The 22212-nt window shown below is 56.5% G+C and overlaps 2 protein-coding genes across 2 annotated transcripts in view; one reads left to right on the plus strand and one right to left on the minus strand.

Annotated features, from left to right (window-relative positions):
* The window catches only part of WDTC1 (WD and tetratricopeptide repeats 1), a 32034-nt gene extending 30394 nt beyond the window's left edge, over positions 1-1640 (minus strand). Inside the window, exon 1 of the mRNA XM_054802273.1 lies at positions 1357-1640. The gene's annotated coding sequence lies outside the window, so the exon portion shown is untranslated. The remainder of the gene's footprint in view (positions 1-1356) is intronic.
* A 5404-nt stretch (positions 1641-7044) lies between these two features.
* SLC9A1 (solute carrier family 9 member A1) overlaps positions 7045-22212 on the plus strand; it is a 30241-nt gene continuing 15073 nt past the window's right edge. Inside the window, exon 1 of the mRNA XM_054802466.1 lies at positions 7045-7547. Coding sequence (XP_054658441.1) covers positions 7211-7547 — 337 coding nt within the window. The 5' untranslated portion in view covers positions 7045-7210. The remainder of the gene's footprint in view (positions 7548-22212) is intronic.

A 22212-nucleotide genomic window follows, 5' to 3' on the forward strand; every position in this document is an offset into this window, starting at 1 on the left:
ATTCCTAACTGTTTGGATGCACCCAAGTTTCTCAGTCTCCAAACTCAAGGTCATTGAAACAAGCAGCACTCTGCACACTACAAGCCTTGCAGATACGCGACTCATCCCAAAGGAAGATTCCTATGACCCTTCCCTTAAGCATCTATAAATTACTTCACCCATCCAAATACCACCTGGGACCCAGTTCACCAGGCTTTGTTAGCCTCACAACTTGTTTTCCCCACCCTCTTTACCTTGACTTTCCAAGAGGTCACAGATCAAATAAAAAAATATACATATAGATAGGTAGATTTTTTTTTTTTTAACAAACCTAGAAAAACAAGAGGAAACAACCTGGTTAGCAGCAGACACCTCGTAAAAAGAAGGTTTTGCTACAGCTGAAGGAGTTGCCAGGAGCAGCAGTCGCTCCGCAGGACAGATGGCTCAGAACACAGAGCCAGCCAACAACAGAGAAAGGAGTTGCTTACAACAGAGGTGGACAGGAGGAGAGGTAGGATCCGAGACCAGACCCAGCACAAGAGGATGGTAGTGTCAGGGAAACTTTGACATGCCCAGAGACGCTGGCCCACACAGCAGTTATAGCTCAGGCAACAGCCCTCTAAGCTGGCATCCTACCTCTACCCTTCATCCTCCAGCTGACACAGCCATCCACAGGAAGAAAGGGAAGATGCAAGACACCACCTCAGCCCAGCACAAGTAACAGCCTGATGCCAAGACCCACATGGCCCAGTAGCTCCAGGAAGGAGTTCAGCCAGCAGATGCTGGCAGAGGAGGAAAGGTTCATCTCCTCTCCGAGGAAAGGGGCTGCAGGACGCCCAGCAGGGCAGGGAAAAGTTTCACGTGAAGGCTTTAGCGAGGGAAAGGTGAGCGGGGCAGAGTCAGCCCTTAGGAGAGGGGAGAAGAAAGTGAGGGCAGGGCAGTGCCAGCTGTGGCAGAGGGAAAGACAAGTCAAAAGGCAGGAACTGAACCTGGGGAACAGGGGGGGAGGTACCAGCCAGAGGATGCAGGTATTGAGGGGGCTGGGGGGGCAGGAGGGCAGGCAGAAGGGATGGGGAAAAAGGGGGATGAGGGGGCTGGAGAAAGGAGGGCTTCTTAGGAGGCATGGGGTCAGGCAAAGAGGTGTGGGGGGGAATGCCTGGCGGGGAGACAAGGGGAGGGGGCGCCTGACAGGGACTGGGGTGGGGGTAACTGGTAGGAAAAGGGGGACAGCAGGGGGGTGTGGGGGGAAACTGCCAGGAAAGGGAGGTAAGGGGTGGGGGGGGACAGCTGACAGGGAAGGGGGCACGGGGGGGATAGCTGACAGGGAGGAGGGGCTGTGGGGGCGGGCAGGGCCCGGCCGGCCCGCGGGACCGTTACCTGTCAAGGCCTCCCGGGTGCGGGCGCAGCGGGCACTGGAAGTTGCGAGGCTCCATCCATGCTGGGGGGGGGGGGGGGGGGGGGGAGCGGGGCCCGGCGGCGGGGGGGGCCCGAGGGGCCCCGCAGACACCGGGCGCCGTCCCCGGGGCGCGGGGAGGGCCCTCAGGCGCGGCCCGGCCTAGGCCCCGGCCGTGCCCCCCCGCCCCCTCCCCTGTTTACCCCCTCCAGCTGTCCGGGGCTCAGCAGCACCCCCCGCCGCCGCTCTCCCCGCACAGCTCTGCGCATGCGCCACGCCAACTGCGCCACCACCCCCTTCGCACTCGCAACAACCCCAAGCCTACGCAAACGGCGTAAATAGCTTTCGAGAATACTTCGCAGTCCTGCCCTCCCGGCCGCCGCCACCTTGTGATTGACAGCTTCCCGAGCCAACGGAGAGGGCGGAGAGATTCGTGCGAGTTCGACCAATCGGCGTGGAGGGGGCGGGAGTTCGGCGCCGCGAAGGGGCTGCTGGGAGTTGTAGTCGGCGGAGGGGGGATGGTCGCTTTTCTGCAGGCCTCTGCCCGCGGCGCTGGAGCCTCCGGGCCCGGCCGCATCCCCGTACCCCTCCCGCCAGGCCTTTCTGCGGCTCCCCTTCCTCCTTCACCGAGCCCGGAGGCTGCTTAAAGCCAGCCCTCGCTGGGCCTGGGATTCCCTCAGCTCGCAGGCCGCAGCGGGGCCTGAGCCCCAGCTGCCTCCCACACTGGCCCCAGAGGGTGCCCGGGCTGCGCCGTGCCAGCCCTCAAACACGGCCTCGATGGGGGGCTTGGGCTTCACGGGCCCCTTCCCGGGACCCTGCAGGCCTCGCTGCAGCCAGGAGCCATCCCGCACCCATCGTCCCGCAGCAGGGGAAGCTGCGCGGCGTGGACTCCCCACAGGCAGCGCGTTGTGACCGAGTCCTGGCGGAAAAACGAATCCCCGTGGGCCAACGTCTGGTATTTCCACCAGTAATTCCTGGAAGTGAAGTGCACAGCTCTCCCAGGCAGCACAAAGTTAGGGTTTTGGGGGGTTAAAAAAACCCCCTACACTTCTGTGGAAAGAGCCAGGGGGTGGCAGTGTTTGCAAAACCCTTCCCTTCGCCGCCTCCTTCCAGCCCGGCTCCCGGCCCTGCCGCCAGACCTTGGGGGGAAGGCAAGGCTGGGGTCTCCTGAAAAGGGGCGTGTGTGTGTAAAATAAATCAAAAGTTATGGATTCATCTCTCTATAATTTATTTCCACAATTAAACATTCTTAAGTCTATTAATAAACGGTAATGAATAGTTTAAATTTTCACTTAGAACTTCCATGGCTCCTAGATAATCCCAGCTGCACAACAGACGAAAATTGCTACTTGCCTATTCTGTGTTAGCAGAAGGAGCAAAAAGCCCCTTAAATCAGACATTACGTGGAAGCACGAGGACTCTCCCCTACACCTCCAGACTCATAAACAACAGACCAACCATTAGCTATAATGATTTGTCTTCATCTCATAACCCATTAACTTGTTCAGCCGCTGTCAAAGTTCTTTACAGAAGCTAATTGTTAATTGTTGACTCTGCATCTGTCCAGACGCTTTTAATTAAACAAATAATAATTGGGATCCATCACTATCATCCTTACAACAGGGTTTTATCTTCTTTTCTCAGATGCCGTCCTCATGGGGATGTAAAACTCTACGCAGAAAATCAGGCAGGCTTCAGATGCCCTTGACACGTAAGTTTTACTTGCTGATGGAGAAGAAATTGGGGCACAGGAGCTTGATTTTGTTTCTGAGCTGGTGACAGACCTAACAGTGGCTGAAGCCAAGGAGGACGGGGGGGAACTTGCTGGTTCTGACTGTCAGAGCTGAAATTTCCCGCTGCAGTCTCAAAGGGAACTGGAGGCACGTTGGGGAATGTAAACAAGGCGTTCTCCTCCCAGCGCCTGACCTCCTGCAGTATAAACACCACCTTGGAGAGGATCCTCGTGAAACTTGCACTGCGGGGTTTTTCAGTCCAAAGAAAGGTACAGGGAGCAAGGAATAAAACTGCCCGAGAGTTGGACTTGCCCGTCTTACAATGCTTGAGGGAAAGCAATTTAAGTAATGCAGAAGGCATTTTTTAATGCTTTCAGTAAATATCTGTCTCCTATTCTGTCCTCAATCTATGCTACACAGAGGGAAAAAAAAAAAAAAGAAAATTCAGTGTAAAAAGGCCACAACATGCACACAAAAGTTAAATTTTATACCCCATGCCATAGTTAGGAGGTCACAGCGCACATCTACAGAGCTTCATAGACATAGATCTTATTCTGTAAGAGAGACGCAACGTGGTTTGTCCTGCAGACACCTGGCCAGCAAGTGCTGGAGCTGGACTAGGATTTGTTTGCAGGTTGAAATGGTTAGGCTAGAGCAGTTGAAATAACATTTAAAGTCATGCAGCCTTTACTTTCCACCTCTCTGTGCTGTTTATTGGGGCAGACCAGAGAAAAAGAAAATCATTTGACTGAGAGGGAAGGCCCAACCTGCACCCACTTTGCTCAGGCAATTGTGAGTTGTGAGTGGGGATGGGGGAACAGGGGAAAAGTCTAAACGGAGAGAGATGTAGTGGTGCCACGTTCATCTTACCAAATCAATGCACAGAGGATGGGAAAGAAAGAGCTGGGTCTAACACAGAAATAGGCCATAAATGTATTGAAATATTCTTGGGCCGCAGCTGGTATGTATGGCAAGGTCTGCGCTCCTGGTTTCTTTGAGCAAATCTGCTGCCGATTGCTTGCACAACTTCAGAAAACGCTTCCCTTTTGGTGTCTGCCTGGGTTTACCTCCCTGTGCAAGGACGATGATGGAATAGCAAAGCTTTGTGGAGGATTTTCTCAATACGAGGGCTGAATTCTCCATGATTTACATGTAAACACAACTCCAGGCATTTGCTGGGTACTGTATCAGCCGTGTCTGGGTCAGAGGAGGTGCCTAGCTGCATGGCTGCTCAAAGGCAGGAGGCATGAAGTTACCTCCAGAGGCCAAGGACAGCAATTATGAACTTAGATATATACAGAGTGTCTGATTTTGCTCTCCAAGACACAACAGGATAAGCTCTGGTGTATTATGACTTGTGCAATTTGCTTGATAGGACATTTTTTAAAGCTCCCTCTGCCTGTTTGTGCAGTTGTATTTCTCTCCCTTTGCAGGTTAAGAACCTTAATCCTAATTACGCTCCCTCCCTGTGCGAAGGTGGTGCAAGTTCCAAGAATCACGGTGAGCATCTCGGCTGGGCCATGAAAAGCTGAAGGTGACTGGACTACTCTCCTAACACAAGAGACACAAATAACTGAAAAAAGCCCCAAGGCCCTGATGGAGATATTTGCCACTGTCAGAGCACTGCAGTGCTGATGGATTATCTCAGGAACACAGATTTAATTGGATGTCTCCAGATCTTCGCCTTCTGATTCAGAGGAAGCAGGAATATCTTTTAACTTTGTCACGAATTTGCACCAACTGAAATATTTTGTGGAGTTCAATAGGTTGAAAGGCCCTTGTCCAGCCAGTATCATTCAGCCAAGCAGGCTGGGAACGTACCAAAGTAGCAAGGAGTTAATTTGATGCTGCATCTCCCACTGGCAAATGTACAATAGCCAGGTACTAGACAGTTCAGAGCTTCCCACCACGGCTGCCCATTGATCCAGGCACAGGAAGGTGGAAAAATCTGACCTGGTTATTTCACGGGAACATTGTACCAGTTTTAGCTTCTAGGAACTGTTTCTGAAGGAAACCCAGCCCGTGTTTACTCCTGAACAAGTCTCTAGTTGTCTGCGTGCTGCCGGTGCACAGTCCTCCTTCAACCGAAACACGTACCAACGGCCATCGTCTAGGATCAGGCTTCTCACCCAGATATGACTAAGCCCTTTCAAAACGAGAAACGCTCGGGATTCCTTGCTTAATTGCTAAAACAGATTAATTTGACCATCCAGAACATAACCAAGCGGAAGAGAGGAATTGACACACCTAGCTGGTTCCTGCTCAGGCTAATGATTCACTTTAATTGATGGGTCACATTTGTGGATGATGATTTCCACCAAGTAGCTGCAGCAATGCTGCTGTGCTCCCCTCCTGTCTGCCAGGATGAAGGGCAGCGTTCCCTGCAGCCTTCCCCGACTGCATCCAACTGCCAGCACTTGGGAGCTGATGCCATCTTAAAACAAGACCATAACCGATGCAAAGCAGCAAGTGCAACCTTCAGAGCTCGAACTGTAGCCACCATGTGTCATGTCAAAGACCCATGCCTTCCCCACACCGAGTGCCCCCAAGGATCAGGGGCTGCATCGTTACCTAAAGGCTCATTTGCCCCCCAGGTTTAGCTAATAAATCAGTTTAAAACTCCCGTCGGTTTTGATAGCTCTGGTCACGTACATGTGATACCCAGGAAGTTGGTAGCAGAGCCAAGAAATCAGGGTGGCTGAGCCGTCGCACGGTATCTAGCAACCCCCCCCCCCCCCACTACTCCAGTGGTTTTGTTAGAGCCTTATCAGATTTCCTGGTGACTCAGGCAACACTGGTGACAAGGGCGCAGGGCACGGTGGTACCAACGAGCACCGATGGGGTTACAGCACCATGTTGGTCCAGAATAGCACCCATGCCCAGCAGGCCCGGCCCCCTGGAACTCATCACTCTGCAAATCCCATCGCCCCAGAGCTCTCCCCAGAGCAGTGCTCCCACGCTGAGGCCAAGCAGACCGTGGCTGTGCCTCTCCAAGCAGCAAACGCGGAGGAGGCAGGTGGCTGCTCCGCTCTCCCCCATGGCCTCGGGGTGCTCCGCCAGCCCCATGAACCCCCTGGCTGCCTCCTTGCCGGGTGCCTGGGCTGTGCACCCGCAGTCCCCCTGCCACCCCCACGCTGCTGGGCACGGTGTAGTGCTGCGTCACCCCACTGCACCCCTCCAGCAGTGAGCACCCGCCGGGCCAGGCTGCAGATCCCGTTTCCCTCCCTTTTTATTTGCACCCCCTGCCCTTGCATTAGGGCCCCTTTGACTCCTTGCACCCCCCTCGTCTCTGTGCACCCCTCCTTGCACTCCCCCTCCCCCCGTGCCTGTGTCCCACCTTGCATTAGCACCCTCTGCCTCCATGCACGTCCTCTTTGCGTTGCACCCCCTTGCCTCCTTGCACCCCGCCTCGCATCGCACCCCCCTCTGAGGCCTGCACCCGCGTCCATTGCTCGTCTCTCCTCTGCGCACCCCCTTTGCAGCTGGAGCCCACCGTAACGCCCTCCCGCTTCTCTGCTCCCCCCTTTGCGCTGGGACCCCCTCCCCTCCAGACACCCCCTTTGCAGTAGCACCTCCTTGCCTTGCTCCTTCCTCCCCTCTTTGCGCCTTTCCTTGCATCGCACCCCTCACCCCACGCACCCCCTTTTGCCCTGCACCCCCTCTTGCACCACCCCCCCCCCCCCATCTCCCGCTCTCCCCCCCTTCCCGCTCCGCAGCGGCCCCCGCCGTTACAGAGCACCCCGTCTTCCGCTCGCACCCCTCCGCTCCCGTTCCCCCTGCTTCGCACCGCACCCCCTCCTCCACGCACCCCCCCCCCCGCCCTGCACCCCTCTTGCACCAGCACACACACACACACCCCCACACACCCCCCCGCGCTCCGCAGGCCGCCCCATCCTCCCCGCCCCGCCGCCGCAGGCGCTGCCTCCGCCCCCTGCCTCCTCCTCCCCGCGGCCGCCCCGGCCGCTCGGTGGGATGTGCCCCGGCTCCGCTGCCGCCCCAGCTCCGCTCCGGCTGTCGGCGGGGCGGCTCCTGCCCCACGCCGCCGGCGGGCCCCGCCGCCCGCCCGAACCCCCCCCACCCCGCCGCCGCCGCCGCCGCCGCCGCCATGGGCACCGCGGCCCTGCGCGCCCTACCCTGGGCCCTGCTGCTCTTGGGGCCGCTGCTGCCCGGGCAGGGCTTGCAGGCCAACCCCATGCTGGCCTCCGAGCCCCCGCAGGGACAGCCGGCCCAGCTGCCCGGGGCAGAGATCGGGGGCTTCACCCCCGCGCCGCCCGCCTCCGCCCAGGAGATCCAGCCCTTGAACAAGCAACCGGCCAACGGGTCGGGTGAGGGGCATGCCAAGCCCCGCAAAGCCTTCCCCGTCCTGGGCATCGACTACAAGCACGTCCGCGTCCCCTTCGAGATCTCCCTCTGGATCCTGCTGGCCTGCCTCATGAAGCTGGGTAGGTCGGCAGCGTCGCGGCGGGGTCCCCGGGGGAAGGGCACCGGGGAGGGACCCCCCCCGGCTTCGTGGGGCAGGCACCCCGAGCATCCCAAGGAGGGACCGTCCGGAGCATCCCAAGGAAGGACGCGCTGAGCATCCCAGGGTGGGACCCCCCTCCCAGGCAAACCAGGGCAGATTCCGCTGCACATCCTGTGCAAACCCCCCGGGCAGCCCGGGGCAGGGGTGGGCACCGCTCTCCCCACGACCTTGGGTCTCTGCCGTAGGCCTGGCCGGCAGGGCAGCGGCACCCCAGCCCGGCTTGCTCACCTGGCTGTCCGGGAGCGGGGGGCTGACGATGTTCCCTGCCCCCTGACCATCCCCTCTTTGGACCAGGTTTGCTTTCCTCCCTTTGGCGCTCGGGCGGCAGCGGGGAGGAAGCGTCCGGTTTGTTTCATTGCTTCCATTCTCAACCGCAGATGCCTTTTGTAACCTTGGAGAAGTCACTTAAAAAAATTTCCTGAGTGTTTCCTCCCCCTCCGCAGCAAACCAGGGTGGGCAGCTGCCTCTTCTGCAAAGCGTCCGGAGGATCCCTGCGTTAAAGATAACGAGCATCGGGGGCCATAGGGGCTGGGAAAAGTCACCCGCTGCGATGACCCGCTCTGGGAAAGCATCAGTCTGCCGGGGCGGGGGTTGTTGACAAAGTGTTTTCCAAACTTCTGCAGCTGGATCAATACCAACCGAATTACCCCAAAGCTTGTGCCGTGATGTCACTGCTCTACGCCCGCCGGCACCGGTGTGCCGGACCTGGCCTCCGGCAGCGCAGAGGTCAGGCTGGCCGCGGTCCCGTCGGTAGGGATACAGCCAAGAGGGCAGGTGAAATGTTTCCCTGTTCCTGCCTTAGAGCGGGTGACGGGAGGGGAGGGAGCTCTGCGTTTCCTTCATTTTGCTCCTCAATTACCATCAGCGATTTAATAACGCTAACGGCAGCGCTCCTTACGGAGCACTCTGCCTTGCTGATTGAAATCTTCCTTTGGGAGCTTTTTTGAGCTGGTGCGTGCCGGAAACCGTGCCCTGTCCTGGCCCGGAGGGGTCCGGGAGACCCCCAGGCGCTCACATACTCCCTGCCCAGCTTTTTCTAAAAACACCTCATCCTCTTCCCAGCCTGCTGTGAGAGCGCGTAGGCAGGTAAAGCCCCGTTTTCACAATCCCTCCTGGGTGTTTTATTTACATATAGGTGCAGGAGCGCAAACGCTTCAGACCTGGAGGCTTCTTGCCTGTCTGGGAGACAAGCGGTTGGGGCAGAATGGAACCAGGCGGGATCCGTGGGATTTATCCCTTCCCGGCTTTGTCCAAAATGATTTAAGACACGTTTAGCTAGAAGGTGTCTCACCGTAGGCAATGCAGCCGCGAAATCTCCTTTTTCAGGGCTCACCCAGCGCATGTTAAGCGACCTCTGCTAGCTGTTTGAGGCTATTGCACTGCATTTTCAGTCCTCCTGCCTCGGAGAGCAGAGAGTGATGAAATCCAAAGTATCTGTGCGGAAGCTGCTGGAGAAAGGAGGGGCTAACAGCGCTGGCCTGCGTCCCTGCTCCGGCTGGGCTTTGAGAAACCGCCGCTGGAAAGCACCAGAACGGGCAGCGGAAAGCAGCTCCCCGGGGACGTACGTGGTGGGGGACGCGGGGGTCCCCCCTCTCCCGCGGGCACCCTCCGTCGTCAGCATTGGGTCGCTGCGTGAAGCCGTTTCTGCCGCCTTTGCCTGAAGTTAGAGCTCGTTTGTGCTGCAGGAAAAGTTATTTCTGGTGGTGAGCTGAGCCCCGCTGGTTCTTAACGTGTTAAAAGTATTATGCAAGACTGCGTGTCGAAGGGGTATATTTTAGGAGGAGCTGCCTTGCAAGTTTGGCAAGGGTCCTTTGGAGACGGCAGGTGCTCTGCAGAGCTCCAGGGATGCTGATTATGCCAAAATCCATACCTTAGGTTACCTACACCTCTAACAGGGGCTTCAACAGCAGAGCAGTCCTGGGGCATCCTTTTCCTCGGCCTCCTCTCCGGGGTTTTGAAGGGGATAGCGTTGCTTGTTCACGTTGTTGTCTTGGTATATCGTGCCCGAGTTGCCGGTACAGCTGAATATTCAGGCTCCCCCCGCTCGCAAAAGTGTCTCACTGCTCAATGTCTAAGTACCGGCCCCATCAATCCCTCCCTGGCTCACAGGAGGTTGTGCAGGAGCAGCAAAATAGGATTTTTTTTCACCCAGGGATAGCTCTTACACAACCGGGCGGTGCTGCACGCCTGTGCAGTACAGTCTCTGATGGCAGGATGAGGCACACACATCTCCGGGCTCCCTAAACCGGACAGGGTTTGGAGCGTCGGGAAGGGGGATGACGAGCAGAGCAGGAATTTCCAGCGCTTCCTCTCTCCCCCCCCCACCCCGTCCTGTTAGTGGGCACTTACTGATGCATCAGGGTAACCCTGAGGTGCAGGGGACAAACATCTTTTCTCTGAGAGGGGGAATTCGTGCAGCGTGGGCTGTGCATGACAGCTTGGCACCTCCTGACTTCCCTTCCCCAGCTTCTCCTCCAGCTCAGGATGCCCCTTCGCTGGGTTGGGGCTGGCAGTTGAGCCACATGTTGCTGCAAAACTGAGACTCTTCAACCCCGTGAATGGTTTCTGGGTGTCATCTGCTGGCGTAGCACGGGGTGACCACGTAAAGGAGCTCAAAGTGCTTACAGAGCTCTGCTCTGGGCCAGGAGATGCAACCTCATGATGCTTCAGCAGCTACTCAGGCTTAAACGTGTCCCAGGGTTGTCCCTTCCAGGTGATTTATCTTCTCTCCAGCAGCCCTAACTGTGAGTTTCTTTGGGGAATCAGAGGTTTGAGCTGAGCCCTTCCCCTCCTGATGCAGTCTTTGTGAAATGACTCAAAGGAGGTTGGTTCCTGGAGGATTCACCACCTGACGGGGGGGGGACTTTCTGGGACAGAGGGACTTGTCACCCCAGCGTGTCCTGCAGGCGTGGGCTGTTTCTGCTTTGCTAATCCCAGTAGAGAAGGGGAAGGCTAGCGCTGGCTGCTTTATTTAATAGTCACACGATATTTTAAGACCGTGTAGGAGAAGAGGGAGCGAGGGATAGCTACAACCATGCCTTTCCGGAGCCCCACCACCTACGTCCAGACCACATCTGGTGATGCCTTGACTTTGCCAGTAAAAGTGGAGAAGCCTTTGCTGCTGAGGGTTACAACCAGACTTTGTGTCAACCTGTTGCATTGCCGCAGAAGGTTTACCTTTGTAAAACACCCAAATCAGCAGCTCTGTGCCCGTCTCCAAGGTTTTGCAAAGATGTCATAAGGGTTTCCTTCGCACCGTGCCCAAGGACTGGTAGGGAAGGGCTGGGGGGTTTCTCGGTTTCCTGACTCCGAGGACTGACCTTTCGGCTCGCGTGGCTGCAGGAGACGTTCAGGGGAATTCAGGTTCGACTGTAAGTATTTTTGCATTTCAGGGGAAAGGGAAGGAGTGAGTCAGGAATGTAAATAACAGGTTGTGGTTAGCGGTCCCTTTGCTGGCTGTGCGGACACGGGCTGGGGCCCGGCGGTCAAAGCTTTATTGTAAGCCACCAGCTCTTCCCCACCTTGGAGAAGAGTTGGGGTTACCTGCGTCTCCAAAGCACATCTCAGGCCCTACCTCCTAAAGCAGAAAAGCACAGCAGTCATATTTCCATCCCGCATTAGGAGCCGCCTTCGATCGAGGCATGCCCTGCTGTCTGTCTGCGGGGCCGTCTGTCTGTGCTTCAGCATCCGAGAGCTTCCCGGCTTCCTTGGAGCATCCTGGCCATTCCACCTGGCAGCTCAAGCGCGTAGCGGAGACTCAGTTTCCTCCACGTCCGCGCTGCGGAGGGTCCCCGCGAGGCACTACTTCATGGCTGAGCTCTCTCACCCCATTTTTGCTCGCTGATGCACGCTAGACACGAGCTCGCTGCCTGACGCGATGCTCCGGTTGGGGTTGGAGCCTGTAGCAATCACTGAGTCATCACCCTCTCTCTTCTTCCCCCTTCACAGCGCTCGAGTTTTTCGTCTGTCTGACTCGGGGCTGTTGTCTGGGATGTTCCCCCTCCCTCCAGACCGTCTGACAGCAGCCAGCGCCAACCCCGTGCTTGTAGAAAAATCACCCCCGTGTGATTTTTGGGCTGGTGTAAAGCGAGACAGGGGAGAGAGCCCGTGCCAAGCGAGCAGAAAAGGAGCCCAGAGCTGTGGGCAGCGGTGCGTAATGTGAGGACACGCCGCCGCTTTGGGGGTTTTTTGGTGACGCATCTCAGCCCGGTTTACCGGGCATGGTGCATCCCGGCGTTCAGGCTTCGGCGTCCAGTGCCGCTCCTGCGGCAGCGGTTGCCTTTGGCCAGTGCCGACCATCCCTATCGCTGCTGGTATCTCGGGAGGAACAAGATTAAGGAAGTTCCCGGTGCCTGTGAGCTGGTGATAGGAGCCGGGAAAAGAAGAGCAGAACGTGACGGATGCGAGCGGGGTTGTGGAGGCTCTGGGCACGGCGGGGTGGCTCCTGTGCTCCGAGGAGCAGGGACAATTTCAGAACTGCCAGAGAAATGTTTTTAGAGGCTGGCGGGTGCTGGCTGGCAGCGAGATTTGGGTGCTAAAACACTTGGGTGCTTTTCAAATGCTTTTAGCAGCCTGCATCCCTCCCCGGAGGGGACCTGCGAGTCAGGGACTCAGGGATTTGTCTGGGCGAGGGGCGATAAGCGGGGTAGGAAACCTTTTGCGGCGGTGGCACAGGGTGCAGGAACTAGATCTTGAGACCAGACATGGCAGAAACCCCAGAGCAAAGCCACCGGCGCGGGGACACCAGCGCCACCTGCGAGGCCGGGAAAGGGGACGGCAAAGAAACATTTGAAGACGTGCGTCACCGCGTGGGAAATAACGTGTGTCTGACGTACGAGGTGAGCGTGCCGGAGGTTATCTCTGTTCCCCTTCTGCCACTTCAAGGTTGGCTTCTCTCGGGCGCCAGGCAGAGCCGCGCCGGGCAGGCTTCGCCGGGGACGGCCATCGGCAAAGCTTGGCTGGTGGGAAAGGCTGCCGGAGGTTTCGTCGGCTGTTTCATCTGGATCCGTGGGACTGGTTGATGTGGATTCCGTCGCTGAGCCGGAGGGAAATGTTTGTCTTCAAACCTGCCCGCTCGCAAGCGGCAGCCCTGGGTTATTTCATGCGTGGGCTGCGGGTACCAAGGTGGCGTGTGGTCTGAGATCACCCCAGATGTTTCCCCGCTCGTATCGTTGAGCTGGCAGCTGTTCTGCAGGGGAATTGAGGCTCGGTGAATAACTGTCAGGAAAGGGTTTTGAAAAAGTGATGCAGCTGATGCCACAAAAATGTAAATTGTCACGATAATGAATTTAAACAGCCTCTTCTAATGCAGACTTGTTGCGTTCCCGCTTCCTTATTGGGGAATGACCCAAACGCATGCTGCGGTTTCCCTTTCTCTTCTGCTGTGCCATCTCGGAAAGAACAGCCATGACATTTTTTTTCCCGCCCTGGTCTCCCCGTTGCTGATGTCTGAGCAAAAAAACCATCCAAACTGTTCTCTCCACGGATCTGAGAAAACCATTAGATTAATTAGGGCTGGAAGAGTGAAAGGTTCCCGCTGTGAAATACAGGATGGGGATGGAGTGGGAAAAGCTGAACCTGTCTGTAATCACAGCCCGTACCTCCCCAGTGAGCCCTAATGTCCATTAAAGCAGAATTACGCTCGGTTTGCAGCCATGGCTTTGCCCCCCGTGGGGACCCCGTCGCCCGCAGCGATGCCTGGTTCTGCTTTCCGGACCTCCGGGCCGCTCAGGAACCGAAGATGTTTCATCTCCTTTATTAACGAAGGCTTGGACACCTCATGCGGGGTGTCGGGGACGGGCTGGCTTCCCGCACAGTCTGCAGGTGGGATTTGGGATGTGGGTGTTGACTCGTAGAGTCCTGCAACGGCCACAGCCCAGATGGGTGCCGGGCAGCTTTTGGGGTGATGCCGTGAAGTTGTCCCTCCCCTGAGCTGGGGTGGTTTGTGGGGTAGAAGCCGAACGTGCCGATATTTGGTCTGTTTGGTTCATGTCCTCCATCCCAAATTGCCCAGGCACCCAACCGCAGCTTAGCCACGACACCCAGAGGTGCTGGAGTTCCCTTGGGGATTAGTGGGGTGGAGAACGAGCCTTTCGTCTGCGGTTAGTGTGGCTAAAGAGAGTCCTTTGGGGTTTGAGAATTACACCTGGGAAAACCGGGTGGGAAGGGGAGAGGGTCGTTCTTTGGGTTACAAACCTGGGGCACCAAGGGGCTGGAGCCCCTCTTCTGCAGGAGGGACACAGACGTCGCAATGGCACTTGTATAAACCAGAAGCTCGTCAGGCTTGCAAAAGAGTATGCCATTAACATAATCCTTTCCCTTTTCCCTCCTGCAAGTCCTGGGTTTTGGCTGTAGGCTGCGGAGATGGTGGGAGCTGTAGGGACTGTCCCGGGGTCGCACAGGAGTCGGTCCTGTCCTAGAGCATCGTTGGAGCTCTGGGTAGCGAGAGAGGAAACTTTAAAAGTAAGCAATAATGAGGATGAATTACTGCCTCGTAAACATTTGATTTCATTTTTTTTTTTTTTTCTCTTTTGGGTCCCCAAGGCTTAATTTGTTCAAATAAAAACTGAATTCCATCTGGAATACTCTGTGAAAACACAGCCTTGCCGAGCAGAGACGGAGCTGGGTTACACCTCTCCCCTACGCTGGCTTCGCTGGGCTGCCTGGGTCGCCAGCGGTTTCTTTTCGGCTGTCGGGGCTCAAAGCTGCTGGTGTAGGTTTGATAACAGCCTCGGTGTTTTGAAATCAGGGCTGGTCGGCTTCAAAGGGAACAGCAGAGGAGCAGGGAAGTTGTGACGATGGTTTGACTTGGACCAAGTATCGATGCTTGGTCCTCTCACTTCACGGTGCCGGCTGACGTACCGCCTTAGGCAAGCCGTATGATCGCCATCTATTCTACATGGCGTTTGATATCTTGCTTATCTCTCTAATTTTCCAACGCCTTCCAGTTGTGTGTTAATTGAGGGATGGCTATCTTGTCAGGTTTTGTTCTTCTGCTCTTTCCTCGGGCAGAAGAACGCCTGTGTGTTCGCTTGGGAGGGAAGAAATGAAGTGAAAAGCTCTGCAGATGGGCATGCACACACACGTTGCTGCGTGTTTGTCAGAAAAGGCGAGATCAGAGATTGAGCGTTGCTTGGAGTGGAGTGGTGAGAACAAATTTGGTGGTGTGTCACCTTGGGTGGTGTGTCACCCCGTGGCTTGGGGTTCCTTCCCAAGAGAGCTTGACCCACCTGGGTGATGGATTTATAGGGACGGGAGCGACCAAAGGCTCCTTTGAAGTTGGAGTGATGTTTTGAGATCCCTGAGCGGAAGGTTGAAGAATGCAAAGTCGTACTTTTTGTAATGGGAAGAGAACAAATGCGTTTCCTTGGGTTGCCCAGGAGTGACTCATAAATGTCATAGCATCAATGGTCTTTGTCTCCGGAAAGTCGCAATACAATCGACCTCGAGGGACAGCTCTTAAATTCTGCTTAATAGAGGGTGCTGGTAGAGAAATAATTCTCCTCTCTTTATCAAGCCTGCAGGACACATTTGCAGAAGCAGACTCCCTTTTGCAGATTTGCAATGGGGTTTTTTTTTCAGTGCCTGGAATTATTCTGCGTTTCGGCGTCACGATGTGCTAAATCTTAATGATGTATTTGGAGAGAAGGCAGCTTCCCACCCCGGTGCTGGAGATTTTAACGGCACAAATGCCACAGGCACAGACTTAAGCCCGCGCAGGCTTTTAAAGAGAAGAGCTGGTGTATCCAGCCCTGCTAGTGCCTCAGTTTCCCTTGGGAGGGCTTTTCCCACGGCAGCCTCGCTCCCTGGGGGGGGTGCGTTTTGCAACGTACGGGCTCCTCTCATGTAGAGGAGAGAGCATCTGCTCCCAGGAGCGCTGCTGTTAGCTTGGCTGCGTGTGAAATAGCATCGCCTGCATCCCGGCTTGGCGGGGAGGGATGCTGGAAGCCTGAAATGGCGTCTGACGGGGACGGCTCTCCAGCCCCCGGGTCTCACCAGCGCGGGCTCGGCCGGTGGGGTCTCGGCGTTGCCGGCGGCTCCTGCCAAAAGCTGGAGAAGAGACAAAGGCGACTGGGTGCTCGCGTTGGCTCTCGACGCGCTGCTGGCGTGTGCTACGAGTGGTGTTGCTTTGTCTGGGTTTGCAAAGCCTGGGAGTAATCAGTGATAATTGCAATTACCTCCTCCCTCCCGTCGGAGTGGAGCCCAACAGGTTATTTCCTGAAAAGCTTTTGTTTGGCTTTCCTGCCCGTGTTCCTGGTAGGAAATCTGCCCTTCCTGGGAAGGGTGACTGGCATTGCTCTGCCTGCGGGGTTTGTCCGTGGTCACCTTGGTCTGGCTCAGCTTTAACTCTTCCCGAGGCTTCGAGGGCCAGCGGGAACCGTGTTTTAAATGCCGCGCCATGCGGTTGAGGGCAAAGAGCTGGGAGAGCGACCGGAGCCTTATTTTGGATGACCAGGTGCTGTCTCTTCACATCACCTTGAGTACCTTCCGCTCCAGAGCAATTCCGTATCTGCAATAAACACCGTGAAGTTTAGCTCTGCACCGTGCAGAAATTAATTCCGATGGTTTTATTGTAGAAACCCCCCAGTTTGAGGCAGACGCTGAGCGCTGACCGCTCCTAGCCCAGCTATTTGTGGTATCCAGTGTGTCTTGCTGCAGCTGAAGCCGTCTGGGAAGAGCGTGGCTGGTGAGCGGGTATGTTTAGCTCCTGGCCCCTTTCCCTGGAGCATAAGCAGTTTTTCTAGACCTTCTTTTATTAGGCCTCCTCAAGATGCTCAAGTCCAGCTGCTGTCACCGTTGTGATGCTTTTGAAGGATGTAAACCTGCATGAGGATGTTGTTGCCCTATAGAAAACTCAGTTTTCCCGGATAAACGAGCCGTGCCGGGAAAATCCCAGCTTTGCAGGCTCGGCTGCATGATGCACCCGTCGAGAGATGGTGGAGAAGAGTCAAAATGAGTCTTGGAGCAACAACAGCAGAAATTTGCAGGACGGTTTGTCCCCGTGCGCCTCCGTACCTGCGTGCCCAGCTCCTGCTGGATGAATGCCGCACGCTGGTGAAGATCCATACAGTCCCGCCTTAGGAAACGCTGTGCGTGGAGCGCGCCTAAAGGCTTTAAACAGGTTTGCTAATCTCAGCCTGTGGTTTGGGAGCGGCCTTGAAACGTGCCCGTTAGAGGAATGTAGTCAGCGGGGATTGGGGTTACCGGAGTACCCGCGAGTCTCCGGAGATTTTTAATAGCCAGCTTGGCACGTAGCACCAAACCCTCAACCGGTTTCTCAAAGCTCCAGAGGAGAAGGTCGGGTTTGGCAGCATCTTGGGGCAGCTCTGGAGCTGGAGAGAGGTGGAGGAGAGCTGTTCTGCTCACAGCTGTGCACAGCTGGATCTGGAAGAGGTTTCTTCAAGAAGTGATGGGACCAAGCCTTGAAGCTTCCCAAGCCATCGCTGCTTGCTCCGGTTGGCTCCGTGTTTCCCTCGCTACTTGAAAAGCTGTAGCTGTTGGGTGACAGTCCAAGGGGCCGTGGGGTTCTCAGTCTTTAATAGCAATTAGGTCTTTCTTCATATCTGCTTGTCTTGCAGAGTGTCCTTGGCTTTTCTTCTGGTTTGAAGGAGAAGCATTATCTAAACATAGGACTGGAAATTGGGAGCTGCTGGGTTCTCACGCCAGCTCTCACGCCATTCTCTTGGGCACTTGGGCAAGTCCATTTAATGTCTTTCGTCTTTCATTTCCTTTTTACAGCTGGGAGAAAATTAATACCAGCTCTGTAAAAGACTCCCAATTGATCTGTTAATTTCTTGTGAGTGCTTCGGAGATAAAATGAGGGCACGTGCTTTTGCTGCATCGGTTCTCCCTGCTCTCAAAAAAAAAAAAAAATAATAATATTCGAGTGTTTCTGCTAAACGCCTCTGTCCGTGGATTGCCGTCACGGTGCGTTGTGGTCACGTATGGGCACCTTCTCCTCCCGGCCACGCGGGCGTCCTGGCGTGAAGTACGTGGCGGGGGGGGGGAAATGATCTTTTTAGGGCTTGCCTGCGAATCGCCAGCCGAATCGGGGGCGAGTGAGTCAGGGAGGCTGCGCCCTGGCACTTCCCTGCCTGTTTTAGGGAGGTTTTCCTGGCCGCGGGTCTCCCCTGGACGTGGCTCTTGCGGTGGGTGCCCCAGGTCAGGGCTAGCTCTGCAGGGAGGTGCTGGCTGGGCTGGAACCCTGGCCAGGCTGGTTCCTAAACCTAAGCCTAACCTAAACCTAAGCCTAAGGCAAGTGAAAGCTCAAGTTGGGGGCGGTGCAGACGGGGAGCAGGATGAGTTCCTTTCCCGCTGATGGACGCCAGTGCCACAATTAAGAGTTTGCTGCAATCTGCTCCACGCAGCACAGCAGAGCCAACTGTTTAGTTTGGGTTGATCTTAATTAATTAGTGTATCTTTTAGAGTTGGAGGGGGGGAGGATTAGGGCAGCATTCGGGCTGTCGTTGGCTCGCCTGGCTGATCAGACCTTCTGGGTCAGGGCAGCAAGGTTTAATTGGGAGGAATCGCTGCCGGCTTTTTGGCACTCGTACGTGAAGTTGCAGGCTCGGCGGCGCGAAGGTTTTGCTGTCTGGTTTGCAGAGCTGCGGGGAACGTCAGGTGTTGTTGGACCACGCGAAGGTCTCAGCGGGCTTCCCTGAGCTGTCCCATGCTGGGTGATTGGGGAGAGGGACACAGCCCCTTCGGATGGGGGGGGAATAGCTGAGCGGGCAAACTGCAAATCAAGGAGCAGCCCCTCGTCCCCAGCTTTGTGCTGGAAGGGCAAGGTCGTGCTGAGCCTGGATTGGACCCCAGGGAAGAGATCTCTCCTTGTTATCGTTGAAGTTCTCTTGGTCTGCGTAAACAGCTTGTTTGTAAGTGTATACAGCGGCTTTCTGCAAGGGGGGTCCGCCCATCCTGGCAGGCTGATATCCAGGGTGCCTGCAGATGATTCACGGCTCTCGTGCGCGCCTGGGATCGTCGCGTCCTCCTCCTGCTTTGCAGCACTGCAGCGTCGCCATCGAGGTCCCACGACAGCCGCGTTTCACTTGGCTGCAGCGCAGCAGCGTCCTCCTCCCCTGCGACCTTCTAGCAGGGCTCTGGGCGGAGAAAACGAGATTTCCCTGGCCGAGGGGAACCTTTTGCTTCTGGAGGGGGTGTCAGGGCCGATGGGGAGCTGGGCTCATCTGCATGCGGCTCGTGACTCCAGCTGCTGCAGGATGCACTTTGGTTGTGTTCCCCGGGCTGCTCATCTTTTTGGGACCTTTCTCCAGCTCCGAATCCAGCCCTACACTAAAGGAACAACCTTGTGGTTTCCTTGGTAGTGCCATCATCATCCGTGGATATTTCTCTGCTGATGTTGCCCGTGGCTGGGAGGGGGGGGTCGCATTGACGGAGCGTGAGGTTTGGCACCCCTGCATCCCTTCGGAGCCAAGCGATGCCTGCCACGGCTGGTACGGCCCTCGGCGGAGCTAGCAGCCCTGGGGGGGGGGTGAGCAGGCGCTCCCAGGGGAAGGCAAGGCCCTGGCACGACTGAGGATTAGAGGCACATTCCTGCACGACGTTGCTGCGGGCACCGAGTTACCAGAAGAGGCTTTGCCCTTGCCCTGCCCTGGCTATTGCTGCCTGCGCGGGTCTCGTGGGCGGCGTGGCTCAGCTCCTCGCCCTCTGCGCTCCCATCCCCACGGTGCCAGCGGCCGGTGCGGGGTGAGGAGGAGCGGTACCCGTTAATGGCTGGTTCGACAGCACGCCGGACCCATTCCCGTTATTGCCGGTCCCCACGGCCGTCGCTTATCCTAGCAGCTAAAATGCATGAAACGGCTCTAAATAACTGCTCTCTGAACGGCTCCAGGCGTGAAAGAGCACAGCCTCGCGCCCCAGCCCAGCTCTGAACCGTCCTCTCTTTGGCCGCTTGACTTTGCAGAGTGCCAGACCAGCGTCGCTCCTGCCGATGCCCTGGCATCCATCCATCCCCCGTGTGCACGGGGCGTGGGGAGGAAGGCTCTGCTTGCAGTTTATTCTCTGCTTATCCTATTCTGGGGCGTGGGCTTTGCTCCCCGAAGGTCCCCAGGGGACAACGAGATCTGGGAAAGGCAAGTGCGTGTCTGCTCCCTCCTGCTGCCTCGGGGGTGCAGGGTGTCTAGACTTGTCTCCCTTCTCATCGGAGGATTTATTCGGGGCCTGCCAGTGGGAACTGGCTACAAACTGCTGCTGCGGGAGGATGGTGCAGCTGGGAAACTGTCAGACATCACAGCTCTGCTGCAAACCCCCCCACCAGCCCCTCGCGGCGATAGAGACGAGGAGAAGCCATCTGCCCTCTGCCTGGGACGAAGGGCTCTTCCCTGATGCTGTGATGCCGCGCTAGCGGCACCGACCACTTTTGCTAACGCGGCTGTACTCGAAGGGCTTGACGAGCCAGTTTGCACCAGTCCTTGCAAGGTTTGCACCAGTCTGCAAGGGTCAGGCCGGCGCAAGTTCTCGGTCGCTGTGGCTGACTCGCTAAGCTGCAGCAAAGCTGTCGCGCGCTGGTACCTGACAATGTCTCCTTTTTGTTCTGTAGCTTTCAGGTTTTGACTCATTCGTGGGCTGGCCCGATGCTATCAACGCTGTTCTTATCTTCTGCAAAGTGGGCAGGGTCCAGGCGGGTCACCTTCTCCTGCACGCTTGCCTCGCCGTAGGCGTTAGGGCTGAATGCACAGGATTGAGCGAGCTGGAGGCTGTACCAGGTGGCTCTCGGTCTCCTATCGCAGGAAAATTTCCATTTGCCCCCGGTTTGTTTGCAATATGGGGGGAAGAGAGGGAAAACAAGGGGCAATTCAGTGGCTGCGAGGTGGGACCCGGCTGTTTGGGCAAGGTCTGTAGGTAAAGGGGACGGTAACGTCACGCCGAGAGAAAATAAAACCGTACTTTCGGCAGCTAGCAACGGGTTTTAATGGCTATTGACTTTGGTGACGTGACTTGTAGGGATGTTGCGTGCAATCCAGCTCAGAACCGAGGGCTGGGAGTTGGCCACGAGCGCAGCCGGGCTGGGCACCTTGTGTTGGGGTGGACAGAGCCTGCGGGGACCTGGCGGTGCCAGCACCGATGGCCTCGGTGGGTCTGAGCTGGCAGAGCTCTGCGGTGCAGCACGGGGCTGCATCTCCCTCCCCGCCTGCATCCCGTGCCCCACTTAAAGCGGACAAAACGGTTGTACTTGATCCCCACGGACCGAACATGTCTGGAGGCTGCAGCGCTGGCTGCTCATGGATTTTAACCCGGGTCCGGAGCATCGGGCTGGTCACCCCCGCGGTGGGGGGGCAGAAGAGGGACCCCCAAAATTAGGGCTGGATGGCTTGCTTTGCCCTTCTCTCCCTGTGCTCGCTTTGCACGCCAAGCCCGTGGTGAGGTTTGGGTGGGTGCCGGCTGTTGTGGCCCCTGTGTGGTATCTGCATTAACGGAGTCACAAAAGCAGTATAAATTAATGACCTTCCTGATTCTCGGCTTTTCTTTGTGGCAAGAAAATAATCAGGTTTGAATGAAACATTTGGGTTGATCTGGTGGACATTGTTTTGCTAAGGAGCTCTTTCTGTACCTGTATCTTAAAAAAAAAAAAAAAGTCAACTTCTAAACACGAAATGTTATTTTTGGGTGAAAAATCCAAGCTTTTCCATCCTGGATATTGAGGCTTCTTTTAAAGGTTGCCCCAAGTAACCCAAATGGCTGAAACCAGCCCGAAGAGAGCTGCAGGAGAGCACTCGGGAGACCCGGCCCTGCGTTAAAACCCTGCTCCGTGGTGAAGCAGAAAAGGGTTTGGCAAAGCCGAGGGGCTGTTTGTTTCCCACCGGTTTGCGGCCGGGCCCCACACGTGCCGTCCCGGCGGAGCGGCTGCTGGAGCGAGCCGCGTCGGCGCTCAGTAGGGCTGAAGGTTGAGGGCAGGTGGTGACGTTGGAGCTTGCGAGACGCAATGGATGTAATTTAAGTATCATGGCTTTACCTCCTCCCTTCGCAGGGTGACACGAGCCGTGGCTTCGCTCTATTTTTAGGTGTAAATCACCAGCTATTTAATTCCTTTCCAGCAAGTTAAATTTTCATCCCCTTCCCTCGAGACTTCCCCATTACATCTGGTAGCCGTGCCGGTGCCAGGCGCATGCAGCTCTCTCTCCGTGCCCTTCCCCTGGCTCCTCGCTCCCCATCTTTGCAGGCAGGTCGATGGATCCGGCTCCATTTTACAAGGGAAAGCTGCACAGCGGGGCTGAGACACACTCCCACGAGACGTCCCACGAGGCTTGTGCTGGAGGCCACCAGCAATCAGCAAAGCCTGGCTGAGCTTTGGGCAAAGCCTGGCTGAGCTTTGGGCAAAGCCTGGCTGAGCTTTGGGCAACTGCAGCAACGACCGATGGTCAGGAGGGGGAAGAGAGGAATCCAGCACCTTTTTTTGAGAGGAAAAGGGGATAAATGGAGAGAAGCTGCGGCTAAAATCTGGCAGCGTGAGATGGGTTTTCCCTCAGGAGCCGGTTGCAAAACGTTCTGTTGCTGCGTCGCCATCCTCGCAGTGCTTTAACCCTGCCTGGGCCACCCCAAAATACAGGATATGAAAGCCGGGTCAG

The sequence above is a fragment of the Grus americana genome, chromosome 23 (genome assembly GCF_028858705.1).
Source record: "Grus americana isolate bGruAme1 chromosome 23, bGruAme1.mat, whole genome shotgun sequence".
NCBI classification, from domain to species: Eukaryota; Metazoa; Chordata; class Aves; order Gruiformes; family Gruidae; genus Grus; species Grus americana.